The sequence below is a fragment of the Sorex araneus genome, chromosome 3 (genome assembly GCF_027595985.1).
Source record: "Sorex araneus isolate mSorAra2 chromosome 3, mSorAra2.pri, whole genome shotgun sequence".
Taxonomy (NCBI): Eukaryota; Metazoa; Chordata; class Mammalia; order Eulipotyphla; family Soricidae; genus Sorex; species Sorex araneus.
The window spans coordinates 87,750,752-87,765,552 of NC_073304.1; the positions used below are offsets into that span (position 1 = coordinate 87,750,752).

Sequence of the window (14,801 nt, forward strand, 5' to 3'; positions counted from 1 at the left end):
CTATATGTAACTGGCTAACTAAATTTCTTTTGGGGGGATTGGGGAGGTGAGTTGGGACCTCCCAGTGGTACTCCAGGGCTTGCACCTGGCTCTGTACTTAGGGATCACTCCTGCCGGGCTCTGGAGGAGACCGTATGGGGTACTGGGTATCAAATCCAGGTCAGCCATGTGTAGGCAAGAGCCCTGCCTTCTGTACTATCTCTCTAACTCCTAATTTTCTCTTAACTATCTCTCTTACCTTCAAATTCTGGATAGAGGTTTACTGTAGCACTGTCATCCATTGTTCATCGATTTGCTCGAACGGGCACCAGTAACATCTCCATTGTAAGACAGGTTACTGGTTTGTGGGCGGGATATTCTCAGTAGCTTGCCAGGCTCTCCAAGAGGGATGGAGGAATCGAACCCAGGTCAGCCACGTGCAAGGCAAACACCCTACCTGCTGTGCTATCACTCCAGCCAGAGATTTACTAAGATAAGATAGTTAATGGCTTTATGAAGCAATCATTTTCAAAAAACACTTAGAATGAGACTAAAGTTTAAAAATTGTAGAAAATATTGTTTAAAACTGATTTCATTTCTGGGGCTGGAGTGATAGCACAGCGGGTAGGGCGTTTGCCTTGCACGCGGCCGACCCGGGTTCGAATCCCAGCATCCCATATGGTCCCCTGAGCACCGCCAGGGGTAATTCCTGAGTGCATGAGCCAGGAATGATCCCTGTGCATTGCCGGGTGTGACCCAAAAAGCAAAAAAAAAAAAAAAAAAAAAAAAAAAAAAAAAAAACTGATTTCATTTCAGACTTGGGGGATAGTACAGGGGCTGAAGCCCTTGCATGCCTTGTACGCATTCAAGTCCCAAAACCTCACGGTCCTGAACAGTCCTGGGAGCAGTCCCTGAGCTCTACCTGGTTCAAACACGACAACCCAGTCAAAAGAAAAAAGGCTATTAAATCTGTAAATTTACCCATCCTCAAATTCCATATGATCCCTGAAAAAGCAATCAGCTGCAAAGTCTCATATTCCATCCTTCTAATAGCTTTACCTTTTTTGAGCTGTACACAGTGTTGCACAATATGCATTTTCGTTCTCGTACCATAGTGATCAGATCTGAAGCACTCGTCACACCTGGAAGGAGGAAGTGACATTTAGCAACCTTTTGCCACCCAAATTATCATAGATTCATCGTAATACAGCCCCAAAATTCAAATCTTGCATTTCCCTCATCTCTGCCGTATTCCCCCGGGCGAAGTCTTCCCATCTTTGTAAGTGTCCAAGGCAAAAGGCATGAACTTTGGGTTTTTGGATTTCACTTTCGTAGCCCACCTCCACCCGCACCAGCAAACCCTGACGGTCCCACTTTTTTTTTTTTTTTGCTTTTTGGGTCACACCCAGCAATGCTCAGGGGTTACTCCTGGCTTTGCACTCAGGAATTACTCCTGGCGGTGCTTGGGGGACCATATGGAATGCCGGGGATCGAACCCGGGTCGGCCGCGTACAAGGCAAACGCCCTACCCGCTGTGCTATCGCTCCGGCTCCTGACGGTCCCACTTTTACACTCCCATCCTAACAAGCTTCATGACCACAGCAATCATCTCAGAAAGTACAGGCCAGGTGACTGGACTCCCTATTTCCACTACTGTCCTTTGACAGGATTCTTAAAACAGTAGTCTAGGATTCTCAGGACAGGATACTTAAATTTTAAATCAGAGCAGATATTGCCTCTGCTCAGATTCTTCTAATAGTCTCATGTCATGGAAATCCAAAGTCCTTGCATGATCACAGTTGCTCCTTGCTATTCATTTCTCACCAGCGACTCTCCCACCCTGGTACATTCAGTACATTCTGTTCTTTCTCTCTGTATTTTTATACTTAAGATGTCCTTCTGGTTTTCAAGGCTCACTGTCTCATTTTCACTAGGGACCTGGAATACTGTCTCATCACAGACCTTCTAGAGAACAATGAACTTGTGTGCTTCGAGCACTCCACCACCACCCACTTCTGCACCCTTTACTAACTTGCTTAAATTTTATGTTTTTTTAAAAGCACCTCGGAGGGTTGGAGAGACAGTACAGTGTGTAGGGTGCTTGCCTCTGGGATCCCATAAGGTCCCCTGGGCACTGCGAGGACTGATTCCTGAGTGCAGAGCCAGGAGTAACCTCTGAACATTGCCAGATGTGGCTCAAAAGCCAAAATAAAATAGAATTTAAAAATGAAAGCATTATAGAAAACTGTTTCCATGGATAGCCCTAACATTACCTCCTAAAGTAATCTTGTCACTACCCATCAAAAAGTGGAGTCCACTTTTCCTCTTCTGTAACACATTTTGACAAATAAAATGTGGTGGATGTGACCCTGTGATTTTTGACAACAAGCTTTTAAAGACAACTCAACATGACGAAGCATGTGCTTCGCATGTGGGGCCCAGTTTGCGTCCCCAGCAACCTAAAACCCTCAAAGAAAGGCAAGAATGACCCTTGAGCACAATGCTGAGAAAGGCCAGATGTGACCCCCCCAAAAAATTAATTAGAAGTGTAAAAAAGATGCTTTTTAAAGCCCTGCAATTTTTGTCTTTGTATATTTCAACAGTTAGAACCCAGTCACCACGCTATGAGAAGCCCAAGTTTCAAGGAGAGACCGAGGGAAATGAACTGAGCCTTCTGCTGATGCAGCAGCGATCATCCCACAGACACATTGGACAAGGGTGCCTGGGTTGTGCAGGCCAACCAATGAGGGAGTCTCTAGGGGACCAATTAGCCAAGCTGACAAGCTCACAGTTTTTTCTTTTTGTTTTGGGGTCACACCTGTAGTTCTCATGTTTTACTCCTGGCTCTGTACTCAGGCATTACACCTGGAGGGAATTGGGGGACCACATAGGGTTCAGGGGATTGAATCTGGGCCAACCACATGCAAGGTGGGCACCCTCTCTGCTCTACAATATCTGCAGTCCCATCACCATAATTTCAGTTCTAAACTCTCCTGTTGGTCATTCACGAGAACTTTCCTTTACTAATATAGCTATTTTAAATCCTTTTCCAGTTAATTCACCACACAAGCTTTCTAAGGTCCATCTCTGTAGAATTATCTTTTAGCTTGAGGATTAGATTTTCCTGATCCTTTGCTTAATTAAGGAACCTTGGAATACAGTAACCCTAGATATAATGTCATGTTGTAGAGTCCTTAGATTCCACCATATTCCTCTTCAGTGTTGATTCTTAATTATTTTTGTTTTAATAGGTAGCTAGTTTGACTCAACCTGTAATTCTGGGCAGATGAAATCTCCACTGGGTTCTTTTACTCTCTGCTGAACTTCTTGAAACCTGCTCCACGCACAGACAGCTCATTCATCTGCCAAGATCTGGGTAGAAATTATTCAAAGGGTTTGATGCTTCTCCTTTCAGTATCTACTTTTCAGATTTCTCCTTTCACTTTCCAACAACTGTTGGAGGCAAGAGCGGTTGCTGTGAGCTTTACTTTTTAGTTCCTCAGACAATAAGAGGTCACTTGTGGTATTTTAACCTCTCCACCTGGCACATATGAGGCCATAAAAACAAGAAACCACCTTAATCAGTTCAGTTCCTTATGTGTCAATTTCCTTCCAAAATCTGCTTGTCTGTGGTCACTCTCCAGTGATTTTAGCTATTTTAATTTCTGTTAATCACTGTTCTCTGCAGGAGGTTCTGCCAATAGAAAGTCATGAAAGAACTGAACATATTGACCTAACTCAGACAATGCTCAAGGAGGCAGAGCAGATACAAGAAGAATCTTCAGGAGCAAGAGAGAGGGTAGTTGCCTTGCACACGGCCAACCTAGGTTCAATCCCCAGCATCCCAAGTGATCCCCCAAGCACCACCAGGAGTAATTCTTGAGTGCAGAGCCAGGAGTTACCCCTGAACATCACTGGTGTGACACCTTCTTCTCCAGGAAAAAAAAAGAAGAATCTTTTAATCCCATAGTGGAGTACTGGGAGGGGAGGTTTCCTATGTTTAGTGACAAGATCAATAGGTGATTACTTTTTATTTATTTATTTATTTATTTTTGCTTTTTGGGTCACACCTGGCGATGCTCATGGGTTACTCCTGGCTCTGCACTCAGGAATTACCCCTGGCAGTGCTCAGGGGACCATATGGGATGCTGGGAATCGAACCTGGGTTGGCTGCGTGCAAGGCAAACGCCCTACCCGCTGTGCTATTGCTCCAGCCCCAAGCGCTGGGTTACTCTTAATGGCAGCTGTTTTTCACCAGGTGGCTCGGGATTCCAGTTAACTTCAATTCCATGGTTCCTCCATCTAAGCACGCATTTTTATGATCCCCTTAACTAGACACTGAAAAAGTCTTTCCCATACATGCTCATGTTTTATGCCTCAGTCCTTACATTTAAAAGCCCTTCCTTTGGTGAAATCTACTAAGGAAAAGAGCAAAACAATCAACAGAAATTACAATGTCTACTAACTATGCCCCTTGCTGGTAGGTACTACATAACAATACAGATATGAGGGGCTGGAGTGATAGGACAGCAGGGAAGGGATGCTTGTCTTGCATCAAATGCAGCCAACCTGGGTTTGAATGCAGCCAACTGGGTTTGATCCCCAGCCCTCCAGCATCCCTGAGCACAGAGCCATGAGTGAACCCTGAGTACCACCAAATTTGGTCCCAAAACAAATGAAGAGTACAGATATGAATACTGTGTAGAAAAACTCCCCCACCCCACCCCCAGTTCTCTAAGCTTCCAACAAAAAAAGGTTTTCATTTCTTCCCACATACATCCCTCCCACATGACATTTTCGTGCTGGTCCTTCTCCCTGAAATGATTTAGTTCTTTATCTAGGTAACTACTTACCCTTCAAATTTCAGCACAAGTGTCAGATGCTGAAGGAGCATTGCAAAAGCTCCCAGACTAGGTAATAGTCTCTTAGTTGTATATCCCTCTCAAATCCTGTCCCATCTCTATAACAGTTCTCAGCCCATAAGACTCAGTACCCTCTTCGCTTAATATATTTTACTATGGAAATATTTATTCACATAAAAATAAGAGATTATAATCACCAGTATGGCCAGCTGTCAATTTCCCCACTATCAGAAGGTATTATATATCCTCTTTTATCATACTTTATAATACCTCCTAATCCTACCTGAAATAAAATTTCAGCATTAACTTATACCTAATAAAATTTAAAATATTAATGTAATCTGCTAATTGTAACTAAGCAGCAATTTATCATAAAATTACAACAGGGAAACATTTGGGTATATTAAACTATGTAAGACTATGTGAAGTAACAAGCAGACTGATTTGTTATTTTTTTATATCCACAACTTATTCATACACTGCTACATTACTACTTTGTTATATTATGGAAACATTATAAATAGGCCAGGATGTAGCTCAGAGGTAGAGCAAGCAAATGTTTCATATATACAAGGCCCAGGGTTGGATCCCTGGCACCTCCTCCCAACTTCCTACTGTCTGATTTCCTAAAATACTGCCCACTTCTTGATAAACTTTCTGAAAGCAAACACTTGATTTATATAACTATGTTCTATGAAAATGAGTATCTACAAAATTTGGCTCTAGGTTCCGATAACTCTAAGCAAACCATCCACCTACACACACAGTTTCTGTATCATTTGAAAGTAATGCAAGATGCGGGACAGTTGTTTCTATTCTACCACCACAAGAGTGGTCCCAAATCCTGCAAGATGCCTAACATCTCTGATCATATCTCCACCCACTAAAGCCAGGGTCACCCTCCCAATTACTTTCAAACCAAAAACACCCCCACAGATTCACTAACCTCCCCAGAAGACAAATAGAAATTCACTAAAAAACAATGTATTGAGGGCGGTCTGGGAGGCAGGTGGGTTGGGGTGGGGGGAAGGAATATGGCTCAATGCCTTAAGCAAGGCCTTGTATTCTATCCCACTCATAAGCACTGGGACAGAGGTTGGAATCTGAAGCCCAGTTTATCAGGACGACCCAGGCGGAAAGCTCAAATGGAGGAGGTGTGGCTTAGAAAACACCTTGTGTGAGGGCCTGAGCTTCATGCCCACTTCTATACATGTACTAATGTGATCCTGACCACCCCAAGGTCTGGGGTCCTCACCATGGGGAGAAAAAAAATGACCGCATTATGGTAAATGCTAAGAATAAGATCTCTGTAGCGGACTGCCTGTATCTGAAACCTAAGTGTTACTAATGTCTAGAGTTACGATCTCAAGCAAACAGTTTTGGCCTTTTTTCCCCCCCTTCAGCTTTCACATATATTGAAGAGCTGTTTGAGGAATAAATGAGAAAATCTTATTAAATGTTTTGTACAAAGCAGGTACTAAGGGGCTAGAGAGAATGTACCAGAGTTTAGGGACATGCCTTGCAAGCAGCCAGTCTGGGCTAGATACCCCCAGTACCGCTAGGAGTGATCCTGAATACAGAGCCTAGAGAGGAATAAGCCTGAGCACCACACAAAATAGTCCAAAAAATCTTCACTGTATTTATTAGCATGGTTATTTGCTTAATGGCTTTGGCTCCCTAAGAGTTTGCAGCGATGTCTCTCTCTCATCATTTTACTCCCATTACCTAGGCACACCTTCTGGTACAGAACAGGTATATCTGTTAAATGAAGAAATGGATATAAATTAGCACAAGTGTTTGGAACAGATGCAAACAGTAACAAGAGGAATATAAGTTTAAATAATGTTTCCCTAAGTGGACAATACCACTCCCTGTGGATGCTAGTAATCCAGGGGGCAGGAGCAGCCCTGGGTGCAATGAAGAACACTTTCATCTTTCACTTAAAGATTGTAGATTCCTTGGTAGGGTTTTGTTGATTTTTCAAAACTACTTTCTGAGGACCTAGAGAGATAGTACAGCAAGTAGGGTTGCTTGACTTGTATGTGGCCCAGCATGGTTTGATTTCTGGCATCCCCATATGGTCCCTTGAACTTGCCAGAAGTGATTTCTGAGCACTGAGCCAGAAGCAACCCCTGAGCACCACCAGATGTAGCCCCAAAACTAAAAGCAAAAACCAAATGAAAGCTTTCTGACCCAGCCCAGGTGAACTGGCAGAAGTTTTGCATGTGGAAGGCCTAGGTTTGATTCCCCTGAACCAGGTCTAGTAGGAGCGACTCCCAAGCGAACCCAGGAATAACCCCTGAGCTTTGATGGCGGATCACCAACCTCTGCCAACCCAACTCCAAGCCACGTTCTTTTTTTTTTCCAAGCCACATTCTTAAAGTGAGTTTTGTCATTTTAGCTACAGTACAGCGGGTAAGGCATTTGCCTTGCATGCGACCAACCCAGGTCCGATTCCCAGCATCCTGTATGGTCCTGAGAACTGCCAGGAGTAACTCCTGAATGTAGAGTCAAAAGTAATCCCTATGCACTGCTGGGCGTGACCCAAAAAACAAAAAAATAAATAAAATTAAATGATCACATTGGAGCCAGAGCTATAGTACAGTGGGTCGGGCACTTGCCTTGCATGCACCTGACCTGGGTTTGATCCTGGCACCCCACATGGTTCCCACAGCACTGCCAGGAATGACCCTTGAGCAAAGAGCCAGGAGTAAGTTCTGATCACAGCCAGGTATAGCCCAAAAATAAACCAAAAAATATCACATTTAGAGGTTTAGGATCCAAAACAAATTCTGGAGAGATAGTACAGCAGGTAGGGCATTTGCCTTGCACATAAGCACCCAAATTTTATTCCTAGCATCCCATATGGTCCCCAGAACCTGCCAGGAGTAAACCCTGCGCATTACTGTTAAGGCCCAGTCTCCCAAACCCCACAAAAGAGATGTACATCAGCTACAGAGCATTACATTTGCATGTATTCAATTCTAGGTTTAATCTCCAGTGGCACCACAAAGACACACACACTCCACACAGTAAGATATATATTTTTTGGCTTTTTGGGTCACACCTGGCAATGCACAGGGGTTACTCCTGGCTCTGCACTCAGGAATTACCCCTGGAGGTGCTCAGGGGACCATATGGGATGCAGGGAATCGAACCTGGGTTGGCCATGTGCAATGCAAATGCCCTACCCACTGTGCTATGGCTCCAGACCCTCCACACAATAAGGTTTTAATGTTGTATTAGTATTTCAAAATTTAAAGGGCTTACAGCTCATTTCAAGGGTAGATGCAATTCTACAGTGTAGACTCAACTCACCAACAGAACCACAAATCAAAGTCTCTATCACCAATAGCAAGACGCTATTGTTACATAATAGCATGCCTATCTCCATAGTATCTAACCTAAATTCAGCCAAGAATTTAGTCCCAGTTGTAGTAACAATTTAAATGTTATCATTAAGACTCAGGAGGCTGGAGAGAATTCAGTGGGTAATTTTTGGCTTTTTGGGTCACACCTGGCAATGCACAGGGGTTACTCCTGGCTCTGCACTCAGGAATTACCCCTGGAGGTGCTCAGGGGACCATATGGGATGCGGGGAATCGAACCCGGGTGCTTGCCTTGCATGCAGCCAAGCCTGGCTTGATCCTTGGCATCTCATATGGCCCCCCAAGCACTGCCAGAGTGATCCCTGAGTTCAGAGCCAAAAGTAAGCCCTGAGTTCAGAGTCACCTCTAAGTCAATGATGGTTGGAGGAATTGCTCGGGATGGGAGATGTGTGCTGAAAGTAGACAAAGGACCAAATATGATGGCCTCTCAGTATCTGTGTTGCAAACTATAATGCCCAAAAGTAGAGAGAGAGTAGTAAGGAAAGTGCCTGCCATAGAAGCAGGGAGGAAGAGGGCAGGAGGGATACTGGGTACATTGGTGGTAGAAAATGTACACTGGTGGAGGGGTGGGTGTTCAATCATTGTATGACTAAATTCAATCTTGAAAGCTTTGTAACTATATCTCATGCTGATTCAATTAAAAAAATTAAATTAAAAGTAAGCTTAAAAAAAAAAAAAGCAGGTAGGGCCAGAGAGATAGATAATCCAGTGGATAGTGCATTTGCCTTGCATGCATCTGACCTGTATTCGATCCCTAGGATCCCATATGGTCCTTTGAGCTCCATCAGGAGTTCTCTCTTTTTTTTTTTCTTTTTGGGTCATATCAAGCGATGCTCAGAGGTTATTCCTGGTTCTGCACTCAAGAATTACTCCTGGCAGTGCTTGGGAGACTACATGGGATGCCGGGGACTGAACCCTGGTCAGGCGCATACAAGGCTAATGCCCTACCCTCTATACTATTGCTCCAGCTCCTGGATTAAGTTCTGAGCACTGCCAGGTGTTGTCACAAAGCAAAACAACAACAACAAAAAAATCAGTCAGATGAATGACCAAGACTCTTCAATAAGTCATGAGTCATAAGAGAGAGAAAAAGCACTGTTCTAGATATAAAAATGATAGTTATCAAATGCAATGCAGACTGATTAGAAATCGGACAAAAATAGTTTTAAAAAACTGAAAAGGGGGGGTCAGAGCAATAGTACAATGAGTAGGGTGTTTACCTTGCATGCAACTAAGCCAGGTTCAATTCCTGGCACCCTATGAACACTGCAAGAAGTGATCCCTGAGCACAGAGCCAGGAATAAGCCCTGAGTACCTCCAAGTGTAGCCCAAAATCAAAAATAAAACAAAAACAAAAAAACCAACAACAACAAAAAAGAAACTGTGGGGGATGACAAGGAAATTTTGATAAGATTTGGGTATATAGGAATTATGTCCAGGGGGCTGGAGAGATAGCACAGCGGGTAGGGCGTTTGCCTTGCACGCAGCCGACCCGGGTTCAAATCCCAGCATCCCATATGGTCCCCTGAGCACGGCCAGGGGTAATTCCTGAGTGCAAAGCCAGGAGTAACCCCTGTGCATCGCCAGGTGTGACCCAAAAAGAAAAAAAAAAAGGAATTATGTCCAGTGTGATTATGATATTGAGTTATGCAAGAAAATGTCATTCTTGGGGCTGGAGCTATAGTACAGGAAGTAGGGCGTTTGCCTTGCACAAGGCCAACCCGGTTCCATCCCTGGCATCCTATATGGTGATTCTGAACTCAGGAATCACCCCGAGCACTGCCAGGAGTGGTTCGTTCCTGAGTTCAGAGCCAGGAGTAGACCCTGAGCATCACTGGGTATAAACCACCCCCAATAAAAAGTCTTTTTTTTTTTTTTTGGCTTTTTGGGTCACACCCGGCGATGCACAGGGGTTACTCCTGGTTCTGCACTGAGGAATTACCCCTGGCGGTGCTCAGGGGACCATATGGGATGCTGGGAATCGGACCGGGGTTGCACACATGCAAGGCAAACTCCTACCCGCTGTGCTATTGCTCCAGGCCCAAACAGTCATTCTTACTGGTAGTAAAATGTAAGGAATAAAGGAAGGCAGAACAAAATTAACATATTTTAAAAAAACATTCATCTGTTTACAGAAGTTCAATATGGTATTTCCTCTACATTTCTGGATACTTGAAAATTTTCATAATAAAAAATGAAGCAAGTGGCTAGAGAGACAATACAGGGGTGTTAAGGTGATTGCCATGTATACAGCCCACCTGGGTTCTATCCTAGGACTGACATATGATCTGCCAAGTACCATCACAAACTAATCCCTGTGAAAAGAGCCAGAAATAAGCCCTGAGCACTGCTGGGTACGCCCCCAAACAAAAAAATTCTGGCAGAGATGGTCCAGGTATCTACAAAAACAAATACTTATACATATGCAAAAACATATAGATATATATATTTTAAAACCACATATGATAGCAAACTTCATGACCTCTTTGCACTTTTCCCCTACCCCCACCACTTAATAGATGTGGGAGTCAATATTATTTGCAGAGATGGCTGGCTCATTCTAACAGATGCATTATTTATTTAACCAGTTGTCTACTGATGAACATATAATTCTCATTTCTTGACAAACTCAGATTTAAAAATAAAAATGGGAGGGCTGGAGAGATAGCACAGCGGATAGGGCGTTTGCCTTGCACGCGGCCAACCCGGGTTCGATTCCCAGCACCCCATATGGTCCCTCGAGCACCGCCAGGAATAATTCCTGAGCGCATGAGCCAGGAATAACCCCTGTGCATCGCTGGGTGTGACCCAAAAAGCAAAAAAAAAAAAAAATAAATTAAAATGGGGGAAAAAAATCCCAACTGATTATGGTTTCAAATACACACTGAGCAAGCTGGATGTGTAACTGGAGTACTCATATGTAACTAGTCGGCCTAGATGCCTTTTATTTTCTTAAGTATGTAAATTAATCCTGAACTTCAAATTACAAAATACTTATACTTCTCACTGAGCCTTCCCAATCCCAGAATCAAGTAATCTATTGTCTACCACTATTCTTTGTCTTATGCAGGAGGCTTCATACACAGACATTCCAATCTAGATGTACAATAATTACCAGCTTTTCCTTTTTTAATTTCTCCATTATTTTTGTTTTGGGGCCACATCCAGTAATGCCCAGGGCTTGCATACTCCTGATAGTGCTTAGGGTGGCAGGGATCGAACCCAGGTTGGCCACATGCAAGGCAAGTGTTCTATCAGCTGTACTATCTCTCCAGCCACTCAATTTCTTCTTCTTTTTTTTTTTTTCAAATCAAAGCAACTAGTTCTGAACTAACCAGATCAGACTACTTTATTTCCTATAAGCTCCTTACCAACCATTTTGAAGTTCACTTCAAAAATCAGCTAGGGAAAGTAGACACATGACCAAACATGACAGCCTCTCAGTATCTGTATAGCAAGGCATAATGCCCAAAGGTAGAGAAAGAGTAAAAGGAAAGTGCCTGCCATAAAGGCAGAGGTAGGAGTGGGATGTGGGGGAGGGGAAGTGATACTGGGGACATTTGGTGGTGGAAAATGTACACGGGTGGAGAGATGGGTGTTCGATCATTGCATGACTGAAACTCAATCATGAAAACTTTGTAACTGTATCTCACAGTGATTCAATAAAAATAAATTTAAATCAACTAGGGTACTATGTGGATGGCATTGCTTATGGTTCCCCTGGGCTCAAACACCCCCCCTTAAAAAAAAAAAAAAACAGGGAGGATAGTACAGTGGGTAATGCACTGACCTTTCTTGTAGCCAACACAGGTTCAATTCCCAGCACCCCATATGGTTCCCAAGTGGAGAGCCAGGAGTAACCCCTGAGCTTTGCCAGGTATGGCCCCTAAACAAAATTTTTTTATTTAAAAAAAAAAAACACATCTATTGGGGGCCTGAGAGATAGTACAGCAGTTAAGGTGGTTGCTTTACACATGGCTAACTCAGTTCAATCCTGGCACAGATATTGTCCCTGGAGCCAACCAGGAGTGATCCCCTGAACACTGAGCTAGGAGTAAGCCTTGAGCATAGCTGGGTGTGACCCAAAAACAAGCAAATAAAATTATCTTTATTAAGGCTTTCACCTTTTATGGACTCAATAGTTAATTCTGGAAACAATTGTAAGGTAGCTACATCTCAGCATAAGTATTTAGACTATGTAACAGGAAAGGATGGGTTTTGATATTATGTCAATTTCACTACTTACCCTAGCTATGTTTGCTTAAGCCAATTACAATCAAATTCTGAGTGACCTCTTCTGAAAGAGCTCCCCAAAAAACCACCTTCCTACGGCCAGAGCAGTAGAGCAGGCAGGGGTTTTGCCTTGCACTTGGCCAAACTGGATTCAATTCCAGATTCGATTTTTGGTACCTGATATGGACCCCGAAGGACCCCCCAAGAGTGATCCCTGAGCGCAGAGCCAGAAGAAAGCCCAGAGCACAGCCGGGTGTGGCCCTCAAACAAAACAAAACAAAACCCCACCTTCCTCTAAAAAAATACCTGTGTGTGTGTGTCTGTGTGTGAGAGAGAGAGAGAGAGACAGAGACAGAGACACAGAGAGGTGCAGAGAGAGAGGACAAGAGACAAAACTAAGTGAATCCCGCATGCATGTAGTTGGTGCTAAGTAAATGCTAAGTGAAGCTATATAGTATCCTATAGTATCCTCTATTAATTCATTCTTACCAAACTTGAGGATGGGGATTAAAACAATTTTCAAGATTTCCCATGAAGTGTAGAATACTAGGCTTTAACCAAGTGCTCTAAATTTTCATTGAGTAAATGAGATGCAAAAATCCCCTATGGTAGATAAAGTTCTGGTGTACCAGTTAAGAGAACTTCCCTAAAGTGAGATGGTTGTCCCAAGTTGCTAAGAACCACAAAAATCTTAAACTTTCCAACAAGATGGCTTAATTCCCAGCAGATGAAACTGTTGAACACGTGAACAGACTTCAGAGCGTGGGGCAAAGCAGCACCTCCCCGTAATTCTGCTTGGGATCCGAGTTAAACATTAAATTGATACATAGTAAATACTCCATGATTCGTAGTTGTTACTAAGAAGCTTCTCACTGCGACCCAAAACACAGGAGGGAAAAGCACGGGGGCTGTCAATCAGGAGAGGACGAATGGTGCTCCAGGCCTGAAACCTGTACCTCTAAAAGCAGCCGGGTCCGTGAGCTCCCCGCGGCACAGGGGGCCAAAAGAGGTCAGCGGCCTCCCCCAAAGGTCAAGACTCTGCAGCCACGCTTCCTCCAGGGAGCAGAGTCGGAACGCCCCCGCGGGAATCTGTACCCCGAAGCCAGAAGCATCGACTGCCCGTGAACCCGTACCGACTCCCAGGAAGGGAAAGCCGGTGGCCACAGCGCCGCAGCCCGCGGGAGCACAGACCCGGCCGCGCTCTGCAGCCCCAAACCTCCCAGAAGGAGCAGCCCACCCGCACCTTCCGGCTCCCGTCCGCCTCCACACAGACCAGCTCCTGGATACTCACACTCACAGCCGACCCCTCTTACTCCATCAGGTCGCCGAGGCCCCGGCGAGGGAGCTCCCTGATCCCCACGATCCCCCTCTCTGTTTTGGGTCCGGCAGCCCGCTCCGGACCCGCTCCCCGCCGGGCACCGCCGCCGCCGCCAGCGCGCAGGCGCACACCGCGACCGTCGCGCTCTTTTTTTTTTTTCCTTTTGCGGTACGCCTTTCTCAATAATCTAGCTTTATTCGAACACACAAGGGTGAACAACGGACACAGCAGAGACGCTTAGTGGAAGAAAAGCGAAAGCAGATGGGCTAGCGGAAGTTAGGCCGCTGCACTGGGCTCTTGTGACCAGCTCCTATTTCCTTTTTCACCAGGCTCTTCCGGGCCTCACTCTGGCTCCTATGTCAGCGGCAACTGTTTAAGCTAAACTTCAAGCCAGTTCTAAATTGTAAAACTTAGTAGAAGATGCAAGAGCTCTAGAACAGATTCACCTGAGTTCAGATCCTGAGCCAAGTTACTAGTAATTTATGTGAAGGAAAATTGGGGTTGGGGGGAACCTCTGTTTCCTTAAAGTTAGAATAATATCTTTCATGATGTTGCTAAAATCTAAAGAAATAGCATTGTTCAACTACTTATCAATTAATATTGTCTGTTAGAACAGACATTAGATCAATACAAAGTATTATTCTTGTTCAACTTAACCATGCTCATTCCCCTGAGATCCCATATACTAGTCAGAAAAACCAAAGTATATTAAAGCAGATGAGAAGTATTCTACACTGTTGAATTTCTAATAATAGATTTAACTAGACATTTGTTATAAGCAAATCAAAAAGCAACTACCTCCATCTATGTGTAAATACAAATTTGTTTCTAAAGGATTGAGTAACTGTTCCAGTTCTGTATTTGTGACATCACAAGTCCTTGAAACACTCATAGGCTGAGAGGTTGCACATTCTGTTGTCCTCTAAAGGCCTGCAATGAAAGAACTGCTTTATCCTATTAGCTTGAGGTCACAAGAAGAGAAGAAAAAAACATAGAAGATCAAAGTCAGCTGTTGGTGAG

General features: G+C 44.0%; 1 protein-coding gene across 1 annotated transcript in view; it reads right to left on the reverse strand.

Annotated features, from left to right (window-relative positions):
• Positions 1-13,923, reverse strand: part of ZNF106 (zinc finger protein 106) — a 62,169-nt gene extending 48,246 nt beyond the window's left edge. The window contains exons 1-2 of the mRNA XM_004609597.2: positions 13,755-13,923; positions 1,039-1,121 (exon numbers count right to left, since the gene is read on the reverse strand). Of these exons, the coding sequence (XP_004609654.2) occupies positions 1,039-1,092 (54 nt within the window). The 5' untranslated portion in view covers positions 1,093-1,121; positions 13,755-13,923. The remainder of the gene's footprint in view (positions 1-1,038; positions 1,122-13,754) is intronic.
• Between the last annotated feature and the right edge of the window lie 878 nt (positions 13,924-14,801).